The sequence below is a fragment of the Peromyscus leucopus genome, chromosome 8a, assembly GCF_004664715.2.
Source record: "Peromyscus leucopus breed LL Stock chromosome 8a, UCI_PerLeu_2.1, whole genome shotgun sequence".
NCBI classification, from domain to species: domain Eukaryota; kingdom Metazoa; phylum Chordata; class Mammalia; order Rodentia; family Cricetidae; genus Peromyscus; species Peromyscus leucopus.
Window position 1 is genome coordinate 54,579,561 of NC_051085.1, and position 23,250 is coordinate 54,602,810.

The 23,250-nt window shown below is 52.4% G+C and overlaps 1 protein-coding gene across 4 annotated transcripts in view; it reads left to right on the top strand.

Moving 5' to 3' along the window:
* Positions 1-23,032, top strand: part of Rps6ka2 (ribosomal protein S6 kinase A2) — a 279,954-nt gene extending 256,922 nt beyond the window's left edge. For all 4 annotated transcript variants that reach the window (XM_028866631.2, XM_028866632.2, XM_037200341.1 and 1 more), the window contains 9 exons: positions 1,971-2,101; positions 2,931-3,056; positions 8,882-8,971; positions 10,630-10,788; positions 12,530-12,691; positions 14,434-14,510; positions 15,241-15,358; positions 18,922-19,059; positions 19,868-23,032. In XM_028866631.2, the coding sequence (XP_028722464.1) occupies positions 1,971-2,101; positions 2,931-3,056; positions 8,882-8,971; positions 10,630-10,788; positions 12,530-12,691; positions 14,434-14,510; positions 15,241-15,358; positions 18,922-19,059; positions 19,868-19,993 (1,127 nt within the window). In that variant the 3' untranslated portion in view covers positions 19,994-23,032. The remainder of the gene's footprint in view (positions 1-1,970; positions 2,102-2,930; positions 3,057-8,881; positions 8,972-10,629; positions 10,789-12,529; positions 12,692-14,433; positions 14,511-15,240; positions 15,359-18,921; positions 19,060-19,867) is intronic.
* The last annotated feature ends 218 nt before the right edge of the window (positions 23,033-23,250 follow it).

Genomic DNA, 23,250 nt, shown 5'->3' on the forward strand with positions numbered 1-23,250 from the left:
GTGCCTTATTTACCTTTCTGTCACTGTGCTAAAACACCCCCGTACAAGCAAGTTAGGAGAGAAGGTTTATCTGGCTCACAGCTATGGAGGGTTCCAGTCCATCGTGGACTGAAGGTGTGGTGACAGGAACAGGAGCCCAGCCCACCGCATCAGCAGTCTGGGAGTTGAGAGACCACAGGAGGTGGGGTCCGGCCACAAAACCTCAAAGCCCAGCCCCCCCCCCCCCACACACACACACACCGGTGATGGACTTCCTCCAGCAGGACTCCATCTCCCAGAGTTCCTTAGCTTTCCCGGAGAGACCAGCTAAGGATCGAGTGTTCAAACTCCTGAGCCTAGGGGAGACATTTCACATTCAGACTACGGCAGCCAGATAGACTGGAGTATATAGCATGATGGAAACAAAGAGAGACAGCCTCGACAGGGCAGAGGAGAGAACAGACTCCTGAAAGTTGTTCTCTGACCTCCACACACATGATTGTTCACACACACACACTCTCTCACACACATGCACTAATTAATTAATTAATCAACGCCGAGTGTGGCACCACATCTGCAGTTCCAGAATTGAGTAGTTGGAGACACATGGGTTCTCGAGTTCTGTGGCCAGGCAGCCTAGCTAGTTCAATAAAATAAAGTCCAAGTTCATCAAGACACCCTTTCTCCAAATAATTAGGTGGAGAGTGACCAAAGAAGACACATGATATTGATCTCTGGCCTCCACACGAGCTCACACATGTATGCACACACAAACACATAGAGCATGCACACACACACATACACACACACCACCACACCACCACCAAGCAGTAAAGCATTCTGATGTGGGCAGACTGTTACTATTTGTGATTGTGATGTCCTTAACAGTGGCATGTAGGTTGGCTATCATTTTTTTTTTCTGCTGTCACAAATAATGCTAAAGATAACATTTTCTGCGCTTGTACTTTTGAAAGTAACTCTGAGGACTAAATTCCTAGATGCAGGCTGGCTTTTCAGAGGACACGTGACTTTGAAAGTGCGGGGACCATTGCCCATCCCTCCTCTTCCACGAAGACAAGTCAAGTTCCCTCCTTCAGTTCTGAGATTGCTTTCCTTTGGCCAAAATCTAGCTGTGGCTGGCTCCTCCCACTTTTACGGACTCCGTAGCTTCAGTCCCATTTAACAAGCATGTGCCCACTCACCTGAGAGCCTGAGCATCTCCAGACACAGTGCCCGGAAGGGTGGCTTCTTCTGCTCCTTCTTGTCTGTCACATATTTCCCCCGCCAGCCAGTCATTTACCTTCCTGTTCACCTAATGGTGAACCTGGAGGAGAACCGTACTGTAGCAGTCATGCTTTGGAGCAGACTTCATGGAACTTAGAAAAATCACCCCTTTCACTCACCCGCCGGACTGTGGGCAGCAGTGACTTTGCCCATGTGTCCTTGAGGACTGGAATAGGGTAGCCTCTGCACAGACCTGTGCAGCTGTGGACGGGGCTGTCCTGGCTGTGGGCTTGGCCTTGGGCAGAGGTAGGGGCTGGAGGTGAATGTGGAGCTGGGGACATTTTTGACTTTTCTCTGGTTGTCTTTAGGCACACAGCACCTGCTTAGCCCAGAAAGGAGGTGCTGAGCTCTGGGCACCCCTGCTTTCTGGCGGCTCACCCCAAAGCTCCTGGCAGCTTTTTCCTTGATCTGTAGTAGGGAGGGGTGGTGGGTTGTGTTGAAGAATATTTAGTAACTTCCAAAGTCAGTAACCTAAAAACGCGATCAATGGTTAGCTGAAAACTTTCCTGCGATGTGTGTCTGCAGGATCAGACTCTTGGCAGCACCTGAAATCAGTTCGTGCGTTTCTACCTCTCTACTCCCATGGACCTTCTCTAGCACACAGGCCGCATGAGTCCTGTATGCATCCTCATACATACTTGTGCACACCGTTGTCCCTGGCTCACTTGGCTCTCATGAAGTGTGAACCATGCATTGCTCATCCACAGACTCCCCCGGTGTCCCCCCAAGTGCAAATGCCCACCACCTGTTCAGAGGATTCAGCTTCGTGGCCTCCAGCCTGGTCCAGGAGCCCTCCCAGCAAGACATGCCCAAGGCGCCCATTCACCCAATTGTGCAGGTAAGTCTGGGTACTCCAGGAGCCCAGTTCAGGGCCTTGATGCCTATATTTTTATCACCCCAGTGCTGGGTACCAACAGTGGGTCAATGGTAGACATCTCCCTGCCCCTAGATGTTGCTGAGTGTTGCTATGGTGATCTTCCTGGTAGTCTGCACCATTACACATTCCTTTCTAAAAGGGAAAATAAAGTCTGAGGAGATGACCACCATGGATGCCTGTGCCAGCGGCCCCTATGGGCTCTGTGTGAGCTGTGGGTGCCATGTCATTGGGAGGTCAGTGGGGATGTGATTTAGACTTCTGTCATCATGTGGTTATAACTAGAGTTCAGTAAACTCACTTGAGCATTTGATGTCTTCATTCGATGTAATTAAATGGCATTGGATTTCCCTGGCATGTGTCTCCTTGTGGCTGTGGTTAGTGGGGTTTTTGTTCTCAGCGGTGGACAAGTGGGGCCTGTACACATGGGCCAGACTGGCTTGTGGCTTAATCATCTGGGGGTGGTGCCCCATCTGGATACTCACTCTGGGGACAGCACTGCGGCCACGTGCCTGTGCTTCGGCCCCTCCGCTCCACGAGTCTCACTACCGTGGGTCTCTGGAAGAAAACTGAGTGCTCCTTGGACACGTGATACCCGGGCATCTGAATATGAAAAGTCGTAGCCACGGGAGCTCCGGCACCATCTGTGCGTAGCTCTGGGACCTTGGGCAAGGAACTCTTCGTTTGTTCAAGCTCTCGAGTTCCCAGGATGCCCTGGATCTGTGTGTGTGTCTGGAGCCACGTGCAGCTGTGTGGAAGGTTGCTAACCAGCCCTGCCTTGGCCTCTCTGCAGCAGTTGCATGGAAACAACATCCACTTCACTGATGGCTATGAGATCAAGGAGGACATCGGGGTGGGCTCCTACTCGGTCTGCAAGCGGTGTGTACACAAAGCCACCGACACTGAGTACGCTGTGAAGGTAAGGCAGGGATCTCTGGCCTAGCTGAGCAGGCGCTCGGGTGCTGAGCAGGCTCTCTCCATCCACAGTGTCTGAGGTCTGATGTGTTGGACTTTGGTTTATTTTGATATGAAGTCACCCATTTAAATATTGTTTTCCAAGCCGGAAATGGAGCTCTCAGGAAACTGAGGTAGGGGAGCTGAGTGTTCCAGATGAGCCTGGGCTATGTAATAAGACCCTATCTCAAAGGACCAGGAAAAAAAGGTCTTTTCAAATCATAAATATTTCAGTTATGTCCGACATGGAACCAATCATCCTTAGTAACTGACTATAACATGCCAAGAATAACAGCCCTGGGCACACAATATCTAAGAAGACAGAAGTTGGGCAAACAGGCGTAGCCTTTATCAGAGGTAGGAAGAAGCAGGGGGAGGGGAAGGAAGGAAAAAAGATAGAGCTGTCAAAAATAATCGAAGAAATAAATAGAAGCAGAATAAAGAGACAGCTGATGTTTCACTCCAGACACCAAAACCTGTGTACAGTGCAGAATGACACCTGTAATCCAGTCTGGCAAGCTCTAAGTAGTAATTTTCACCTCTGTAACTGTTATAGATTAAATACTGGAGCTGGGAATCCAAAATACCAATTTCTAGGGTTTTCTAGTTAGTAAAAGCTAAAGCTTCCTTCTTCCAAAGTCAACATCCAGTACACACAGAAGCACACACCATACATTACACAGTGTGCATTCTCTCTCCACCACCGTGTGAGCCAGTCTAACCTCTGCCACAACCGTGAGGCGGTCTAACCTCCACCACCCGCTCTTGGCACATGAGACATAGGACTGGAGAGATAGCTCCGTGGGTAGAACTCTTGCTGCGGAGCATGTGGACCTGACTTCACATCTGCACAACCTACACAAAACAGACATGTAGCACACATCTGCATTGCAGTGTTCTTAGGGGAGATGGGAGGCAGAGATGGGAGAATCCCCAGGAGTGCTCGGGCCGGCTAGCCTGGCGTATGCAGAGGTGAACAATGAGAAGGAGACTGTGCTTCAGAAAAGGTGGAGGAGGGGAGAGGACTGAATCCTGAGGTTGTTCTCCGACCTCCACACCTATGCTGTGGCATGTGACACACGTGCATGCGGATGCTCACACACACACACACACACACACACACACACACACACACTCAAGACTTGAGGGACAGAGTCTGAGCCTGTGTCGCCATGACATGAAGCATGCCCGCGCTGCTGGCCATGTGGCACTGTCCCAGCTCTTTAGAGAGTGCCTAGAGAGAGGTGGAGCTGGCCAGCGAGGCAAGACATAATAGGAGTGGATTCCATCAGCTGTGATTTTCCAGGCTCTGAATAGGGTGCTTGGCACACTGAGTGGGGGGTGTTGTGCATCCACGGCCGTTTCTCGACACTGGGCATTTCTCAAAAGCGCACTCTCAAGAGAGTGTGCCTCTTCACAGGCCGTCGTCCGCCCCGGGTTTCTCAGGCTGGGAAAGCAGTCAGCAGCCTAGCAAAAGAGGCACCAGCCAAACATCTCAGGAATCTGTGGCCTTCGGACAAGCTGGCCTAAACTTCCCGGAGTCCGTGAGGTGATTACAGTTAAAGCAGGAGCTCAGAGATATAACGGGGTCACCACCCGGTGTCGTGGAGCCGACCCCTCTGGGGCACAGACACAGGTCTAGATTGTGCGTGGCTGGGGGTTTCCAGAAGTTCTGTATTCTGCCTCACCCCAGAGGATTTCCAGTGCTTTGTGGCTTCGTGGGCTTCTTAGGATTTCTCTGTGTGGGTCGTTTCTCACAGAAATTCTTCAGATTGCTTATCTGGAGGCCAGCAGCACTCCTAGAGGCAAACAGTGCTGCCAGAGAGCGCTGAGAAACACACCCATTGTGTGGCAGCTCGGCAGCCCCAGTGCCCTTCGAGAAACAGCCTGCTACTGTTCAGTGTGGTTCTGCGCCCTGGAACTCGGCCCCATTGACAATGCCAGTGGTATGCTCTCCCTGGGACTCCCACATCCAACTCTCACGCAGAGCCTCCATCTGTAATCGGCTTTGTTGGGAATTAGGACTCTGTCCTCAAAGATCCTGTTGAGGATTGACCCTGTGCAGTCTGTGACAGCTCCCCTCCCTGACCTGTGCACCCCAGGAAGAGAAGCTAGGTGTTGTATCTCTAGCTGATAGTGGAAGAAGAGCCAGGAGCTTCTGTTTGTCATCCAAGCCTTGAAACTCCCTGGACAAACCAAGGCACGGAATGGAACAGGAGCATGGAAAGCCATGGCTTCTTGGCAAGACACAGTTGAGTGTCCACGGATGATCTAGGAGCATACACAAGCCACTTGTGGATGGGCAGCAATCGGTCCACTTCTCTGAGGGTTGAACCGTGACTGGGTTTCCTTCAAAGATGGAGGAGCCAGCAGTTCATCAACTTCTGTGTCCACACTGCTCGGGTGAGCAGAGCCTAGGCGGCCTTTCTGCAGGTCTGTGAGCACACCCGTTATTACTAAATGCCTGTAGTTTGGATCAGATAAAAATAAAGATCCTTGCTGCCAAGCCTGATGACCTGAGTTCTTTCCCAAGACCCATATGGTGGAAGGAGAGAACCTACTGTAGCAGGTCGTCATGTGGTCCTCACATGTGCTCTGTGCTACCCATACCCGCACACATACACAACTGAAGAAATGGATGTTGTAAGAATGAAACAAAGAGCCTTGAAGTTGTGCTGAAGTGTGTGTCGCCCTGTTCTCTTGAAGCTTTTAAAAGTTGTTTTCAGTCATCTCCACTCCCCGATGCCCCCTTTCCCCTCTGGAACTGTCTCCTCTTCCCAACACCCACCCCACGTCCATGTCCATTTTGCCTGTGGCCACTGAGTTGAATTTCATGTCTGAGCCAGAGCGACACATCTGTGACCACACCATGAAAGAATATGAATCCCCTCCCCCAACAGCTCCTCAATGCTACTAACTGCCCCCCCCACACACACACACACGGAGTGGCGGGGCCTCATTCCTGTCGCCATCATTGTGGGCTCTGATTTGTGTGCCGAGTGAGAGATGAGGATCAAGGCCCATTCTTCCATATCTTGACAGCCAGTTTTCCCAATGTGTTTTTGGCTTCTGTGTCAGAAATTGGATGGCTGTTTTGTATGCCTGTCACCCTGTTTTTAACTACAGCAGAGGATGTGGCCACCCCACCCAGGACGGGACAGGCCTCGCTCCCATAGGAGCCAGAGTTTGGACCCACATCATGTCAGCTGTGTGCAGCGGCGTTTGCCTGCCTGTGCTCAGTTTCCTTCTGTGTATATAACTTGTCAACCAGCAAGGAAGTGGAACCAAACACATGCTCGGCCTGGGGAGAGCTTATTTTTAGAAGGACTGATTGGCATGGAAATTTTAATTTTTTTTCCTACCAGGAAGACACTGGAGTTCTTTCCCTTTGTCATTTGTTTAATTTTACAGGAGAAAATGTCTTGGTTTTTTTTTTTTCCAAGTAATTACACACTCTACTTGACTTGCTTCCAACATACTATGATCCTTCCACCAAGTGAGAGGAAGCGCTGGGCTGGAGAGTGCATCCTGCTTGCCCAGGTGCTCACCCTGCTGCCTTCAGCACCTAGAAAGGGGGTGCTCCAGGGATGGGGAGCTTAAGAAGTAACAAGGAAGGACACACAGACACAGAAAGGGGGAAATAGGAAGTGGAGGAAATGCCTGGGTGGTGGCTGACACTCTCGAGTAGCAGCAGCAGCCCCCAGCAAACATGGTTCCCCTGCTCAGAAAATCCATCGTCCTGCACCAGCCATGTGGAGGTCACACTTGCTCCAGGCATGTGCACGCTTCAGCTTAGCACCTCTGAGGCGTGTGAGAAGCCGTGTGCTGCACAGCGCAACCACGGGGAGCTTATCCACCGTCAGCAGGGACAGCTGCCTGCTGCGCAGGATGCTGCCCGACCCTTCTGTGCATCTTCCTGGGGCAAAGAAGAGCGATGGAGCAGAACCCCCCCCCTTCCTCCTGCCTTTGACTGTGGATGTCTCTGCTCTCAAGCTTATCCCTGAGAGAAGAGTGTGGTCCACAGGGCTTCCTCTAGCTGGAGGTAAATCCAGCTACATCACTCCCAAGAAGCCATCCCACCAGGAAACTCACCGAAGGATCTTGTGTATCTTCAGCCACTCAACAGCCACCTGAGAGAATGCCTCACTAACGTACGGTATTTGATGGAGGTGCTTTGCGGGCACCACCAAACAAATGATACTCAGTGTGATATCGTGGTGCGCAGTGTTCATGCCCAGGCTGCATGCCCTGTTACAGCAGGTTAGCCAGCGTGTCCTCCAGTGTGCCTCCCAGCTGAACATACACATTAATTCTTAGTACAGTCTTAAAGTGTTATTCAGTGTCAGTGAGATCTTAAGGTCTTTACGAAGAGGATTTGTTCACAAGCGTTTATGACAGTTCATCAGAATTTTTCTCATGACATCCAAAGAACACTCAAGAATGAGACAGATACTCTGGTGAGGAACAGGTCCCACATTTGTGGTCCCAGGTGGTTTTATGAGAGTTGCAGTGTTCTCACATTTAATTTTTAGTGGATAACACTCACGTGACTCCAGATTTAAAAACTGTGGTCGAGGCATCCTCGGGGACCCCCAACCATAGCCGCATCCCCTCGTTACCCATTTCCCCCTCCAGGTGAAGCCAGGGCTTTTGCTATTTTCCTCTTCCTTTCCAGGGTTATTTATGCGGTCCCAAGGAAAGGCATGTGTCTGTCTGCATTCCTTTTCTGCTTTTAAAACAAGGGACAGTGTAGGATGCACGTGCAGTGTTTGTCTACCTTGAGTGTCCTGGCAGGCGACAAAAGGCTTCCTCTTGTTTGTTCTGCATCTGGCTCCTTGGGAAGAGACCAGATTGATGTTCAGAGTGGATGACTTTATCATGAAAATGACTTTGAGAAAAAAAAAAAAAAAAAAGGCATCTACCACTAGATTGTCTAAACCCATGAATATATTGCAAAGGGAATATGTTGGGTGTGGGATACCCATGTAGTCAAAGCAGAGAGGCTTTGTAACTAGATGGCACCAATGTACAGGGCCACGGATGCTGTTGGGGGTGGGGGACATTTTTGAATTTCTGAGTCGTTCTCAACCTAAGTGCTGTCCACTTCACACACGTGGATTCTCTCTCTCCACCAGCTTTCCCCACAAACATAAGAGGCAAGGCGCCTTCAGAGGCATCAGAGCCATCGTGCGGCACAGGGACTCCTGTTTCAAAGAAAGGCTTTTTCTTTGAAAAAGAGGCGCTCAGGTGGCTGGGGTTCACTCTGACTGAGTGAAGTGAGACCCTACTGGTCAGAGTTCAGTGGCTGAGACAGACTGAGCGAGTTGCTGGTGCCTGGGTGAGCTCTCCAAGACTGCCCCATTGCGTCTGGCCTTTTGATATCTTGAGATTCTTGTCTGAAGGCTGTCTCCTTTCTTGTGGTGTTAGGAATTGAACCTGGGGCCTTGTAGGTTTGACAAGTACTTTGCCACCGAGCTACATCCCCAACTACATCCTTCTTTTTCCTTTTTCCTTTGAGACAGGGTCTCATTAAGTTGCCCAGACAGGCCTACAACTTGCAGTCTTTCTGTTACATGCTCCCTCATAGCCAGAATTACAGACCTGGTTTCCTCTTTTTAATTGTACCCTTTTTGCTAGCTGAGACAGGAGTGACCAGATCTACATTGCTGAGAAATTTTAAGTGAGCTTGGTTGAGTCCTGTAGGGGTGGGGGCAGCTGTGCTGTGCACAATCCGAAATGGTCCAAGGCCAGCAGCAAATCTCACACTTCTTCCTGCTGTGTGTGCTTCAGATCATCGATAAGAGCAAAAGGGACCCCTCAGAAGAGATCGAGATCCTCCTGCGGTATGGCCAGCACCCCAACATCATCACCCTAAAAGACGTAAGTGCCTCCGTGTAGCAGCCTGTCCTCAGCTTTCTTCTTCAGCTGACACAAAAAAACGCCACTGTTTTCACAGTGCGAGTTTTCTCACATTGCCTGTGTTCAGTGTGCCAAGGATCACAGGCCTCAGACACTCTCACCCAAGAGTTTCGGTGCTTTGGCGACTGGTCACCCTAACTTGGGGTTGTGTGTGTGTGTATGCACACCCCTGGATAGTTCCCCACCCTCCCCAAGCATGCCATGCACAAGCTTAAAACAGGACAGACCTGTGTGCGTCAGTTTGAGTGCTCTTCTTTGTCATGGAGTCATTCCTGCCTGCCTGCCTGATGGACGGACGGACGGACGGACAGTGGCGTGAGGACAGCAGGTCCCACTCAACTCTGGCTGGACGATGTTTACAGCCTCCCTTGGACTTTCCCTAATGAGGGGCATTGGAGCAGGAATCAGCCACATCAGGCCTGTCTGCAAGGCTGCTCTACCCCGTAAAGGTCTGAAGGGCAGGTACGGGTTTGAGAAGAGAGGAACTTTTCCCTCTTCTTGCCCTTACCTCTTGGAGTACAGTTATTCCCGTGACAGACACCCACAGCCTGTAGCTGCTGGGACTACCTCAATGTCCCTTTGGGCAACAGCTCACAGAATAAGAGTTCAACCCCAGGGAACATTGGCAACGAGTGTCTTGCATCCAAAAGCTTAAATGGAGCCAGCTCTGCCCCTGGGGGTCTCAGACACCTCACTGCGCAGGCGTAGTGCTCTGATTGTGCATTCTTGGTTTACATGTGAGATTCACGAACCCAAACCAGCTCTTCTGCAGACTCAGAGTTGGCTCTCTCTGCTGTTTGACGTGAGCAGCCCAGGTGTGAGATGGCGTCATCTTCCCACCTTCAAAATAGACCGGTGAATTCATAAGCTCAGAAACACACCAGAATTAGCTCTACACCTATTACGCAGGTCAAAGTTGGGTAAATTATTTTAGTAGCTTGTTCTGGAAATTCATCAATTAAATGATTATCACTGAGCTAAGAATAAGGTTTCGGGTCTGTCACCCATTTTAACCTAGTTTTCATAGCTTGGGCACCCACGGGCTCCCATGCATATGGTGACTGGGGTGCATATGTGGTCATCTTCATCTATACAGGGCACAAAAATAGCCAGTTTGCATTTTTTTTTATTTAAACTGAGTTTAAAGCTAGTATTGGTGAAAGCTGTGTTTCTTAGAGCCAGGTCCCCTCCCCTCCAGACCTGCAGAGGCAGAGCACGCGCTCTGACTTGACCTCCGAAATTATTTGCATGATGACGGTTGAGAAGCATTGTCCTTGCCGAATGCTGTTGCTGCTGTCACTTTTCTTTCTATGGCATTCTCACCTCTCAGAGCCTGGCAGCATAACTGTGTGACAATTCCAGCTAGGAAACTTCCCTCAAGCCCTGCGTCTCCCACGGCCCAGCTTGCTCATGCCCCAGAGCATCAAAGCTGTTTCCCTCCTAAGAAGATCCACTCCTGTATAGCTGGAATGCTGCTCACCATTTACAACAGCCAAACAACTTGATCTTTACTCCTAGGGACACAGCCCTTGCTCCTTCACATAGCCAGGGGCCTGAGGACGGCAGCCACGGTGACATACAGGCCCCTGAGGTTTCCTGCACTTCCCCTTGACTTCCAGGTCTATGACGACGGCAAGTACGTGTACCTGGTGATGGAGCTCATGCGAGGTGGGGAGCTGCTGGACCGCATCCTCCGTCAACGGTGCTTCTCAGAGCGTGAGGCCAGCGACGTGCTGTACACCATCGCCAGGACCATGGACTACCTGCACTCCCAAGGGGTAAGGCCAGGGTGCCATGGACCTGCAGGAACAGGAAATGACTCAGGTGGGGCCACCTACACTCCCAGGGGCAAGGCCCAGGCCAGGGCAGTGGACCGGCTTCAGGGCAGCAGGCAACTTGACAGGAAGGTAGAGAGATGCAAGACTGTAGAGGAGTCACAGAGTTGTGGATGCAGGAGTGAGACATCTTTATAAACCGACATCTTGCCTTTAGACTTGTGCCCTCTTAATTCCTCCAGCTCTGAACAACGTACCCAAGTGATGTAATTTGCTGTGACCTGTCCTGCTACCCGTTGTGGGTCTGTAGTCATCTGTACACATGGTGTACAGGGACTCAGTTAATAAATTTCTGTGAACCAGTTTTAGCTCTGTCCTTGATAAAGAGAGATTTGGAATTTTCCTGGCTTGTGATACATAAAGCTAAACAAAGGGTAACAGCCAGGGCTCCCTGAGCCTCAGACTAGACTGCACCAAGCTCCTCAGGGACTCACTTCTGAAGTCTGGACCACGCATTTTGTATGTCTTGACGATCAAGCACAGGTTGGTTAAGGTAAGGCCAACCCCACCAAAGCCACACTGCAGAGCTCCGGGCCACATTCTCTCTCTCCAGGAGGGAGCAGCCCAGCGTAATACATTTTCTGCATCTTTTCCTCCATCCTTCCTTTCTTCCTTCCCTCTACCCTGTGCCTCTGTCTTTCCCTCCATCCTTCTCCCACCCCATCTTTCATCTCCACCCTCTGCTCTGGTCCCTTCCCTCTCTCCTCGGAGTTTCTCATAAAGCAGGTTTGGGCCGACTGTGTACACAGACCTGCCAGCCTGCACAGTTCTTCCAAGGTCTCACAGTGGGTCCTTTTTGTGTGGCTCCCTCATGAGGCAGGAGTTCCACACACAGTTTTCCCAGTCGCCAGATTCTGGAATTATCCTGATGTGAGAGTTCACAGATATTCCTCTGTTTAGTGAGGGATGGAGACAGGAGTCTCCCGTAGGCTTCCATCAGTGTCTATAAACCAGGCCCGAGTGCCCAGGTTTATCACTTCAGTCTTCTTTGCAGAACCCCTCACTGCTCTGCAAAAGGACAGCCAGCATGTTCAGGTCCCAAGCCTCGTGAAGGCACACCACATGTCTGCACAAGGGCCTCCTGTCCCTTCAGAAGGCGTCACTGCGTGTCCTGAATGGCTGCTCTGTTTGGCGGGGTTGCAGGCCCTTCTGTCCTGACAGCTGTCACTGCTGCTGCGGCACATGCTTAGAGTCCGGGCCTTGGATGGTGCAGGTGCAGTCTTTGCAGCCCTGAGCCCCTCCCCTCGCGGCCAGGAGTCAGCGTGCCTGCAACGGCAGGTGCACGGGTGCTTCTGGTACTGGTGACAGATGGCCCACGCACTGGCGTGCCCCCAAAGCCCGCTGTGGGCCAACGTTCTCCGAGTGAGCGAAAAGCAAGGGAAGCTTTTCATTTCTGCAGCCAGAGCTGCCCGCCACAGGCCCTTCTGGCCGCCCCTGCGTCTCCGATGAGCGTGCGTTCTATTCAGTCGTACAGTCCTCCTGTGTGAAGAAGGCACACTGTGTGGGCGCTTGGCCCTGAGTGACCAGCGTAGGTGATCGAGATAGGGTGGCTCCTTGGGAGAACACAATCCTTTTCTCCTGCCGTGGGACCTGCCCCGGTAATCAGTTCCCAGGCAGCCCTTGCCTCCCACTCACCCTCCTTTTCTCTCCCACTCAGTCTTGACAAAGGCTTCCTGCCTTCCAGGTTGTTCATCGGGACCTGAAACCGAGTAACATTCTGTACATGGACGAGTCTGGAAACCCCGAGTCTATCCGCATCTGTGACTTTGGGTTTGCCAAGCAGCTGCGAGCGGAGAATGGGCTGCTGATGACTCCCTGCTACACGGCCAACTTCGTGGCCCCCGAGGTAGAGTCCCCAGACCCAGGAGAGCCGGAGATGTCAGGCTGAGGGGAGCACGCTGCTTTTCCTGTCGCCAGGGTAACTAGAGAGCTTGGGGCATTGAGGCAGCACAATGGGCTCAGCAGAGTCCTCAGGAGACCGGAAGGAGAGCCTGCTGTGGAGGGGGAGAGCATGGTTGCCCCGCGATCAGCCAATATTACTCAGTCACCGCGAGCCTTTTATTTTCCATTGGAAAAACTTAAATGGTGCTGATGCCCCGTGGTTCTTGCTCCGGCGTTTCCTTGACAACAAGTCAGCATCCACCCGACTTGAATACTGGGGGCCCACAGCCGCGTGCACCCAAATGCCCACATGTGTACAAGGGAACCGTTCTGCTTGCCGGCTTCCTGAGGCCAGCTCCAGTAGGTTCTGCTGCCACTGATGTTTGCGGTGATGAGTCTGGTTTCTTGCATGAGTTGATGGTTAGGTGGGATCACAGTGGTAGCAGCAGGGGCTGGCGTTGCTGATGAAGTCAGGGGAGGCTCAGGCCCCGTGCTGGGCCTCCTGAGTAGGACTGTCAGATCTGCCCCGAGTCCTAAGAGGAAGACACTGCTGTGTGCTTTCTGAGTGAGTGGCCCAGGCAGATCCAGGTCCAAGAGGGACTGAGCAGCGGTATGAGGTTATCCAGGGGTTGTCCAGGCATGTGACGAGCCTTGGCCCCTTTGGAAACAGCTGGTTTGAAGCTCGGGTTGTGCCTCATGTGGCCGTTATTAATACTGACAGAGTGCATACAAGTAGCCATGTTTCCTAACTGAGGAAAGATAAGCAAAGTCAGTATTTCAATGCCTCGGGAGGTCATTCAGCCAGTGACTCGGAGTTGCAGTTCACTCAGCATTTAATACCTGTCTTGCACCATGGCACATGATGTCAGGAAGGCAGTGATGAACGTAGGCCCCTCGCTCTCACCTGGGAAGAAACTGAACGGGGGTCCTAAGGCCTCGTTCAGGCCAACGCAGCAGTCTGCAGTGACCCATGAGCATCTTCACTGCCTCTCACGTCTGAACATACCCAACAATAACACCGTGTGCGATGTGGCAATTCACCGGAATTCCACCTCCTTAGTCATTCTCCGAACCCTTTAACTGAAACACAGGGCACCGTGGCACACACCTTAGACCACTGGGGCTCTTCGGGAGGCTGAGGCAAGAAGGGCCCTTGAGCTCAGGGACTGGAGGCCAGCCTAGGCGATACAATATGGCCTCATCTCGAAGCACCAACTACATAAACCGGGCACAGTGGCACACAGTGCTGGGGAGGTGGAGACAGGAGGACACATTCAAGGTCATCCCTGTCTAGGCTGCTGGCTTCAGGACAACACTGTATGGTTCTCCTTATACGATGTTCCTCGCAAGGTCAGATTTATAAAGAAAGTAGAATGGAGTTGCCGCGGACTGGGTTGGCCAGTGGGGAATTTGTACTTAATAAGGACAGAGTTTTAGTTTGGGAAAATGGGGTTCTGGGGGATAGCTGTCCCGCACCGTGACTGCATTGGATGGCTAATCTGGTAAGCGGAACTCCTGCCCTAACGCCATGCGTCAGGCCAGTGCCCCGCCCCGTCCCTCTCTGCAGGGGCCATGCTACAACATGGTCGGCCGGACTGGCTGACCCAGCAGATGACCCCACCCTGCCGGCTTCCTGTTTGCTTAGGACAATCTCCTCTGGAATGGTGCTGCGCAGTGCAGTCCTGACCGCGCCTCTTGCCCCTCCAGGTCCTGAAGCGGCAAGGCTACGATGCAGCGTGTGATGTCTGGAGCTTGGGAATCCTGCTGTACACCATGCTGGCTGGGTAAAGGAGGGCCACTGGGGGTGTTTTGTTAGCATCAGGCCCGAGGGCTTCACCCCTCCTCACTGGTGCTTGTGTGTAAACAAGGCCAACCCATCTGGGTTAGGGTGGCTGTTCAAACCCTGCAGGATAAGGAAAGGACAAGACAGTCAGCTATGTGGTCTCCGTAAACTCAGCCCATAAACAAAACAAGCCTTGTGCAGGCCACCACACATGTTCCACTACCTGAACCATCCTCTTGAAAGGATACTAGGAGAACCACATGTTCCTCTTCTTGGGAGGTGTGTGCTGATGATGTGTGTCTGACTTGTGTCAGGGTGGTGGACCAGGACTACACCTGGCATGCATGATGTGTCCTTTGTAAGTTCAAGAATCACTCTGCCCAAGAGCTCAGACTTGGTGGTAGACCATCCCATAGGTCCCTCAGACTTCACACCTCAGGTCCCCGGCCACTGAACCACTTTGCCATCATGGAATCCAAATCTCCAGGCAGACTCCCTACCATCCCGGCACCACTGTGACCCGAAAGGGCCCAGAAAGTATGCACCCCAGGGTTGACAGGCCTTCCCCGCCCATCTTGTTGACTTCTAGCACTGACCAAGTGAGGAAGGCGGCCTGGTATGGGACATGCACCGTTCCTTAGCGTGAGCCCTGGACTCAGAAGAGAAGAGGCAGCCCTGTTCAGCACTCTGTGGCGCTGTAAGCTCAGTGCCGTCGACTCTCTCGCACACAGGTTCACCCCTTTTGCCAATGGACCAGATGACACCCCTGAGGAGATTCTGGCGAGGATTGGCAGTGGGAAGTACGCCCTTTCTGGGGGAAACTGGGACTCCATATCTGATGCAGCCAAAGTGAGTGTGTTTCCCAGTGTTCTTGCCTCCAATCATGGAGATTCTGCAGCAGGCATATTGTTGGTGAGGAAGCTGGAGATGCCACCCATACAAACGTTATAGACTTTTACTCTAGAGTGTTTCACAGTTTTTAATTTAAAAAGAAAAATGCCCTTCTTTATGACGTTAATGTGGTAAAGTTCTGCAGAGAGACAACCAATAGGAAGTGTAGGCATGGGTGGAGATACAGAGCACATGTAGCATGAGCATCTTGAGAGGATCAGAGAGGAGTGGCGTTTCGGGAACTGGCTGCTGTGACCAGGGCCACAAACCCGAATTTACAGAGTGACTGGCAGCTAGGGACCCTGCAAAGGAAGAGACACTGCAGGTTGACATCAGCCCTCTGTTGCTAAAGTGCCTCCTTTATAGAGATGTTCCCGTATGACCGCCCTAAGTGTCTGAGGCACACTCGTGCTGGTGTAAAGTCACTGAGTTTGGGTGTGCCTGACGTGCACACTTTGGTCACCCGCATCGCCCTCCTGCCGTCAGACTCCAGTCTTCTCTGGTGGACGCCATCAACTCCTGTCTAGTGAAACTACACACTGTTGGGCTGAGGGTGTAGGTCAGTGGTCACGGCCCTGGTGTTTGCAAGGTGCCTGGCGATCCAGTCCCGGAGAAAGTACACCACAGTCTGACCACTAGCAAGCTGTGCCAGGCACCTTTCTTCTGTGGTCCTGTGGAAGTTCTGAAGAGAAAGAAGGGCTCTGGGCCAAGAGCTGCCATCACCAAAGCTTTGTGGCTTCAGGCAGGAGTTGGCGCCATGGTGCAGAAAGTGGAGGTGATGGCGAAGGGGTATACTGTAGAAAATGGTGAGGGGACAGCTGGGGGGATGGGCTGGAAGGGGTTGTCAGTCTGGGGAGATGTTCCGTAGGTAGGAGTGCTAGTCTGAATACCCAACATCCAGAAGCAAAAGGTAGGCAGAGCGACGTGTGAGCCTTAACCTCAGGGCTCGGCGAGGAGGCTCACCGGCGTTTGCCGGCTGCCAGCCTTGTTCCAGGTTCAGTGAGAGACGCTGTCTGGAGAAATAAGGCAGAGGAGAGGGGTAAAGCAGAACACCTAACATCCTCCTCTGTCCTCTGTCCACGTGCACACAGGTGTGTGTACATGCCACACACCACACATCACACACACACACACACACACACACACACACATCACACACATACACGTACACGCACACGCGCACACACACACACATCACACACACATGTCACATATACAGACCACCTACACACAAAAAGAAAAGGAGTTGATGGTGTAATAGCAGAGGTGGTGGCTGAGGTGACAGTGTAGGGGTTGACTGCTGAGACGATAGTGGGGGATGGTAAAGAATATGGGTGTGGAGGTCCTGGTGGAGGTGATGTTGGGATAGAGTGGAGGTCCTGGTGGAGGTGATGGTGGGATAGAGTGGAGGTCCTGGTGGAGGTGATGGTGGGATAGAGTGGAGGTCCTGGTGGAGGTGATGGTGGGACAGAGTGGAGGTCCTGGTGAAGGGGATGGTGGGATAGAGTGGAGGTGATGGTGGGATAGAGTGGAGGTCCTGGGGGAGGTGATGGTGGGACAGAGTGGAGGTCCTGGTGGAGGTGATGGTGGGATAGAGTGGAGGTGATGGTGGGATAGAGTGGAGGTCCTGGGGGAGGTGATGGTGGGATAGAGTGGAGGTCCTGGTGGAGGTGATGGTGGGATAGAGTGGAGGTCCTGGGGGAGGTGATGATGGGATAGAGTGGAGGTCCTGGTGGAGGTGATGGTGGGATAGAGTGGAGGTGATGGTGGGATAGAGTGGAGGTCCTGGGGGAGGTGATGGTGGGATAGAGTGGAGGTGATGGTGGGATAGAGTGGAGGTGATGGTGGGATAGAGTGGAGGTCCTGGTGGAGGTGATGGTGGGATAGAGTGGAGGTCCTGGTGGAGGTGATGGTGGGATACAGTGGAGGTCCTGGTGGAGGTGATGATGGGATAGAGTGGAGGTCCTGGTGGAGGTGATGGTGGGATAGAGTGGAGGTCCTGGTGGAGGTCCTGGTGGAGGTGATGGTGGGACAGAGAGTGGACTCCAACCCCCCAGCTGCTCCTCCCGCACACCCCCTTGTCTCAGGTTACACAGGATTGGCTCAGTTGGGCTCCCAAAGCCAGGCCTCACACCAGGATTCGGTTCTGGTGCCGTGTCCAGAGCGGAGAAGGGAAGAGAAAGTCCGGTACAACCGAGACCGCTGCTGCGGAGGGGCCTTCGCCCGCTGACCTCCTTGGTTCCCTCACCCCACCTCTCCCATCGCTGTGCCCTCCTCCCACCATCCTTCCTCCTTCCATCCTCCCCTCACACAGAGCTGTGGTGGCGTCTTGGGGTTTTGTGAGTTGTCGTTGTTGGTGTGGGTTGTGGCTCTGGGAATCAAACCCGGGGCCCCGTGCATGCCGGGTATGTTAGCCGTTATCATGGGACCAGGACGCCTGCCAGCAACACCTCCGAGGAGGAAGGCTTTGCTTTGGCTTAGGAGGACTCGGCCTATGGTCATTTGACCCCAGGTGCTTAGTCAGCACTCATGGCAACAGGAAGTGCTTAGTCAGTACTCATGGCAACAGGAACAGGAAGTGCTTAGTCAGCACTCATTGGCAACAGGAACAGGAAGTGCTTAGTCAGCACTCATGGGAACAGGAACAGGAAGTGCTTAGTCAGCACTCATGGCAACAGGAACAGGAGGGGCTTAGTCAGCACTCATGGCAACAGGAACAGGAAGTGCTTAGTCAGCACTCATGGCAACAGGAACAGGGTCAGGGAATAGCTGCTCACCTCATGCCTGACAGAAAGCAGAGAGGAGAGACAGAAGCTGGCAACAAGACACCCCTAGCCCCCTGCTCCTAGTGACTACCCCCCAGATGGTACCGCCTCAGGTTTCTAGAGTCTCCCAGCATGGCAGTGACGCCTGGGGACCCAGGCTTTACACAGGAGCCTGTGGGAACATTTCCATTTCAGACTGTACCTGGTGAGTGCTCAGCCTCTGAGTGCCCCCCCAGCCCTGACAGTGTCTTTGTGGACGTCTTGTGTGTGCGGGGACACCCTGTCACAGCTGTGAGGCCTTGAGAAAACCGTGTCTTTACTGCTTCCTGTTCACATGTGTTCACTTCCTGTTCCGTGTTCACAGCTGTACTTCCAGGACAGATTGCTCCAACGCGTCACTGAGGTCACTGCTGACAGATGCCAAGAGGCGTTAGGTTTCTCTGTAGAGGGCCATTGTTCCACTGTGTGGTGTTTCTTGTGTTTGTAGAAGGCAACCGTTTTTATTGAAATAGTATTTCAGCAGCTTATTTCTGCCATTTAGTGTTCAAAACACCTTTGCTATAAAATCTTCAGTGAAACATAAATTTTCTGTCCACTGCTAAGTCAGTCATCATTGACATTTAAAATACATTCGCGGACTTATAAACCTAGATGTCATTTGACCCAAAATGCCAAGAATCAGCTCGGAATCACAGTTGGGTTCTCCTGGGTATTCCCATGACACTACAGTCCTTCTCCCCTCTGAACCCGTGGCAGGACGTCGTGTCCAAGATGCTTCACGTGGACCCGCAGCAGCGCCTAACGGCAGTTCAAGTACTGAAACACCCATGGATTGTGAACAGAGAGTACCTATCCCAGAGCCAGCTGAGCAGACAAGACGTCCACCTAGTAAAGGTACCTAATGGCCAGAGCCCTGATAGCTGGCGTGGGGATCCTGGAGCAAGGCACAACAGTGCCTCACCATTGGTGAGAAGAAACTGTAGCATGTGAAGTCACCAGTTATAGGTACACAAGCGTCACTTCAGCACACGCACAGAAAGCGTGTTTGAATGGCAGCTTTGATGTAGGGGTGGTGTTTGGTAGCATGGCTGAACAGGCCATATCCAGAAGTCTATATTCGTTTCTGGACCAGAAGTCTGTAAAAGTCCCCTTCATGCTAGCAACCCCTGTCAGGCAGACCTGGAGTCCAGGCAGTGCCACCCTTCTAAGAAGTGCATGTAGTCCCAGCCCAGTCCTGTTGGAAGTCCATCCTGGATCTTTCTCGGTGGTGTGGGGCTGCATCAAGATGAGCCCAGCTGCCCACGTGAGTCCAGACCGCTTCAGAGTGGCGGAGCCTCAGGAACATTGGGCATGAGTCCTGGGGACCCAACTGCCCCCAAGCACATCTGCCTTCGTCAGCAACAAGATGATGGCATGACCTTCCCAGGAACTCCACTGCAGTCTCAAATACTCCTAAGGCACGAGCCCCAACTGAGCCTGGGATGTCATGATGGTAGCCATCATTCGTGGACTGATTATACTGTGCCTGCTATTATATAGATTATATAGTCTGCCTGCTACCCTCAGTGCCCCAGTAATCCCGGAGGAAGGTCTTCCCTGATTTGCAGGGGTGTAAACTGAGGCTCTCAAGATCCTGTGGCTCCAGCTTCCCACTCAGGAGTAGACGGGCACCATGCTCACCTACCCTTCCTTCCTCTTACAGGGTGCCATGGCAGCCACCTACTTCGCTCTGAACAGGACCCCACAGGCTCCAAGGCTGGAGCCTGTGCTATCGTCCAGCTTGGCCCAACGCCGAGGGATGAAGAGACTCACATCCACCAGGTTGTAGTGGCCAGCCAAGCCTGCCCTCCAGCCGCAGCCTCCCTGCCCAACATCCTCTCAGGCCCCCAGACGCCAGATACAGGTCCTGTTCATGGGCACTTGAGTGCCCACGAGTCCAGCACAAAAACGGGTCTGGCCTTGGCTGCCTCTGTTTCCTTTGCAGCCCTGCAGAGGGTCCTGCCCAGGATGTGTGAGCCTTGCTGCGCCGCCCGCTCTCCTTTTCTCCCGAGTGAAACCAAATGAACCTGTCACCTCATAGCACCCTGCTGGAGCCTGCCTGAGCTCGCTCGGGGCTCTAGGTCTTTTCATACCATGGCTTATGTTCAAAGCAGAGCACTTTTACCATTCTGAAGTCAGTTAAGTGGTCAGCCTCTCACAAAGGCATTCTACTGTCACGATAAGAATGTCAGTGCAGGGTCCCTGCCAGGGAAGAGCAGGATGCTCCTGGATGCTCTGATCTAACCAGTGGCTGTGGGATGGCATCCAGCTTAAATGCCTGGTCTGTCCAAACTCACCCAAAGAGTGTCCCTCCGTCTCCATCCTCTGGTTCACAAATGAGATGCTGGTGGCCTCTCCCTGGCTCTGTCACTGACTTGTCGGGATGAAAGCTCCCAGCCCAAGAGTCTGTTCGAGAGCCTGATTCATGGTGGTTGAGAAAGGAGCCCCAGGAAGCTGCCAGGCAGGGCCAGCACCTGCTGTGTGTACTGCTGCTCTCCAGCGCTCTGGCCCCGGGGACCCTGGAGAGTGTGGGGGCTCCGCCATTGCCGCTAACCCTGGCGGCTCTGCATGCGTTTCCTGAGGAGGTGGTGGTGTGTTCACGCTTGGCTTTCTTGGTGCACAGAGGAACTGAAGAAATGGAACTTCGTTTCCTCCCCCGGCTCTTCCTTAGCCCGGCTGAGGACCGGAGAGACACCTGAGACCTTTGGCCTCGGAGAGGCGAGAGGCGCCAGGACAGGCCGTCGACAGGAGTGATGCACTTCGTAGAAGCCGTGGTTCTGTGTTGCATTTTGTGTTTCTGTTGTGTAGACCTGGCTCAAAATCACACTTCACCAACAGTGTTTTCAGGGTGTGGTCTGTGTGGGGAGCAGGGTGACATTGAGCGGGCTGTCTGTGCACTCTGCGTGCAGAATAATAGAGTGAGACCCTTCCTGCGTGGCATGCTCCACTCAGCCTGGCCCTGGAAGAGGCACGTGTGTGTCCTCCACTCTCTCTGGGGGTCGGGGGTGTTCCAAGGATACCCCCATAGTGGGCTCAGGTCAGGGGACACTACACTGTGGCTCAGAAGCTGCCAGTCTGAGGGGCAGCCCTTCTGCCCAGGAGGTGTAGGGACACCTGTTGGTCCCAGCGAGCTTGCACTGGGCCGTAGCCTCTGTAAGTGAGCCTCTGGACCTCACTCAGCTCTAGGACCCAGCACACGCCCCCAGTGGAACATATGGAACACAATTCCTTTGCTTGGTCTAATTATTTCAGACCTCAAAATGTAAACTGATTTCACAAGCTTTAATTGTTCCACTGGACTCTGTTTTGTTGGAGAATTATAAAATACAAAGAGTAGGAACAGGCTGTGACTATGTGCCGTTTTCACAGTGTCCCTAGGGAAGGTCTCATATTTTCTCAATGGAAAATGCCCTGCCCAATGCACTTCCCTATTAATTTTTGAGGTCTGGGTCCTTCCATTTCTTGATATAAAGCTAGAGGAAAAGAATAGTGGGTAGTCTCAGTGACAGACTCTGTCATCTTAGAAATGAACAGAGCCCCAGAATCCTCTGAGGGCCCTTCTGGCACAGATCATATGCCAGATGCCAACAACCCTTGGACTGGGTTTGTTTGCAGCTTCAAATCTATGAGTTTCAGTGAAGAGAAAGAACAGAACATAGAAGGCATCCCCATTGGTCACATGGTCTCATCACCTCTTTTTGGTAGTGTCAGCTTATCTGCCTTATACTCACTCTCAAAAAACAGGATGGCGGAGGCCATCATACCAAACTCTATTTTTGAAGTGTCTGTGAAGCATGTCACATGTCTGTAGAGGATGCTGGTTCAGCCCTGCTCCGTTGAGAGTGAAATACCTCGACATTCCCACCCTCGCCCAGTACATGATACTTGAAATCTTCGGTAGTCAGCCTAAAGAGCATGTGGCAGGATTATTTTAATTCCTGTTCTTTAAAGTGCAGCAGCAGGCGGCTGTGGCATGTAACCCCAGTGTCCCGAGCGTTTCCCTTGCCTCTCCAGTGAACCCTTACCCCCCAACGCGATGAAAGGTCCTCTGTTCTCTACACAGTGACTGAGGCTCCCCCGCAGCCCATTGTCACCGCCTGCTTGGGTTTTAGAAGCTACAGAATCTGTCCTGGGAAACCCCAGCCTACATCCCAGGCCTCCCATACCCAGTGGTCACTTTTGGCAGCTCCTGTCCTGATTGGGATGAGAACATGATGAGTGCCCCCACTGAAGGGGAGTGGGGGGTTTGTCAGATTCTACCCCAAAGTCAATGGCGGGTAAGCCTTGAGCATCCGCTGTCCTACAGTTGTGTCATTTTAAATTCCCCGTGTGCCCTGATTTGGGGATATTGTTTGGCTTTTTAAGTGAGGATAGTATCTTGTGCTATCTAATGTTGGCAGTATTGTTTATAAATGGTGTTCTTCCTTAAGATGCCCTTTGGGGTTTTCCCTGCGTTGTACTGATTCTCTCAAGCACAGGAGATACATGCTGTGACTCTTCATTCTCTCTGGCGGGTTTTGCCACCCTTCACCACCTGCAAGACTGTGAGACCCCTGGAGTGGAAAGGACTCTGTGGTCCCTGTGTGGCCGGGAAAGGTGGAAGGCGAAGCCAGCATGGCTCATCCGTGCAGGTGACACACACCTGTCCACCCTGCCCCGCCGCGCACTGCATTTACATGCTCAGCAGTTACGTTTACAGTCCACTCCATGTTCACACTTTCTGTCTGTGTTTGGGACGGGCGGCCACTGTACAGATATTTATTATGCTTTCCAGACTTTCCCATGAGATTTTTTGAATAAACATGGATTTTATGAAGTGTAATATTTTTCTGGAATAACGAGAACCTTTGCACTTTCTATGTTGCTACGAATAACGGTTCAGGGACCCACCCCTCGTTCCTCCGTCTCTTCCACAGACTCCAGGTCGCCGTGAACCTCTGCTGCCACAGAACCTCGTGGGGAGGTGGTACAGAAGTCTGTCCTTCCCCTAAGAGTCTTGCATACTTATGTGTGTGCACCTGCTCTGGGAAGCTGGAGTAGCATGGG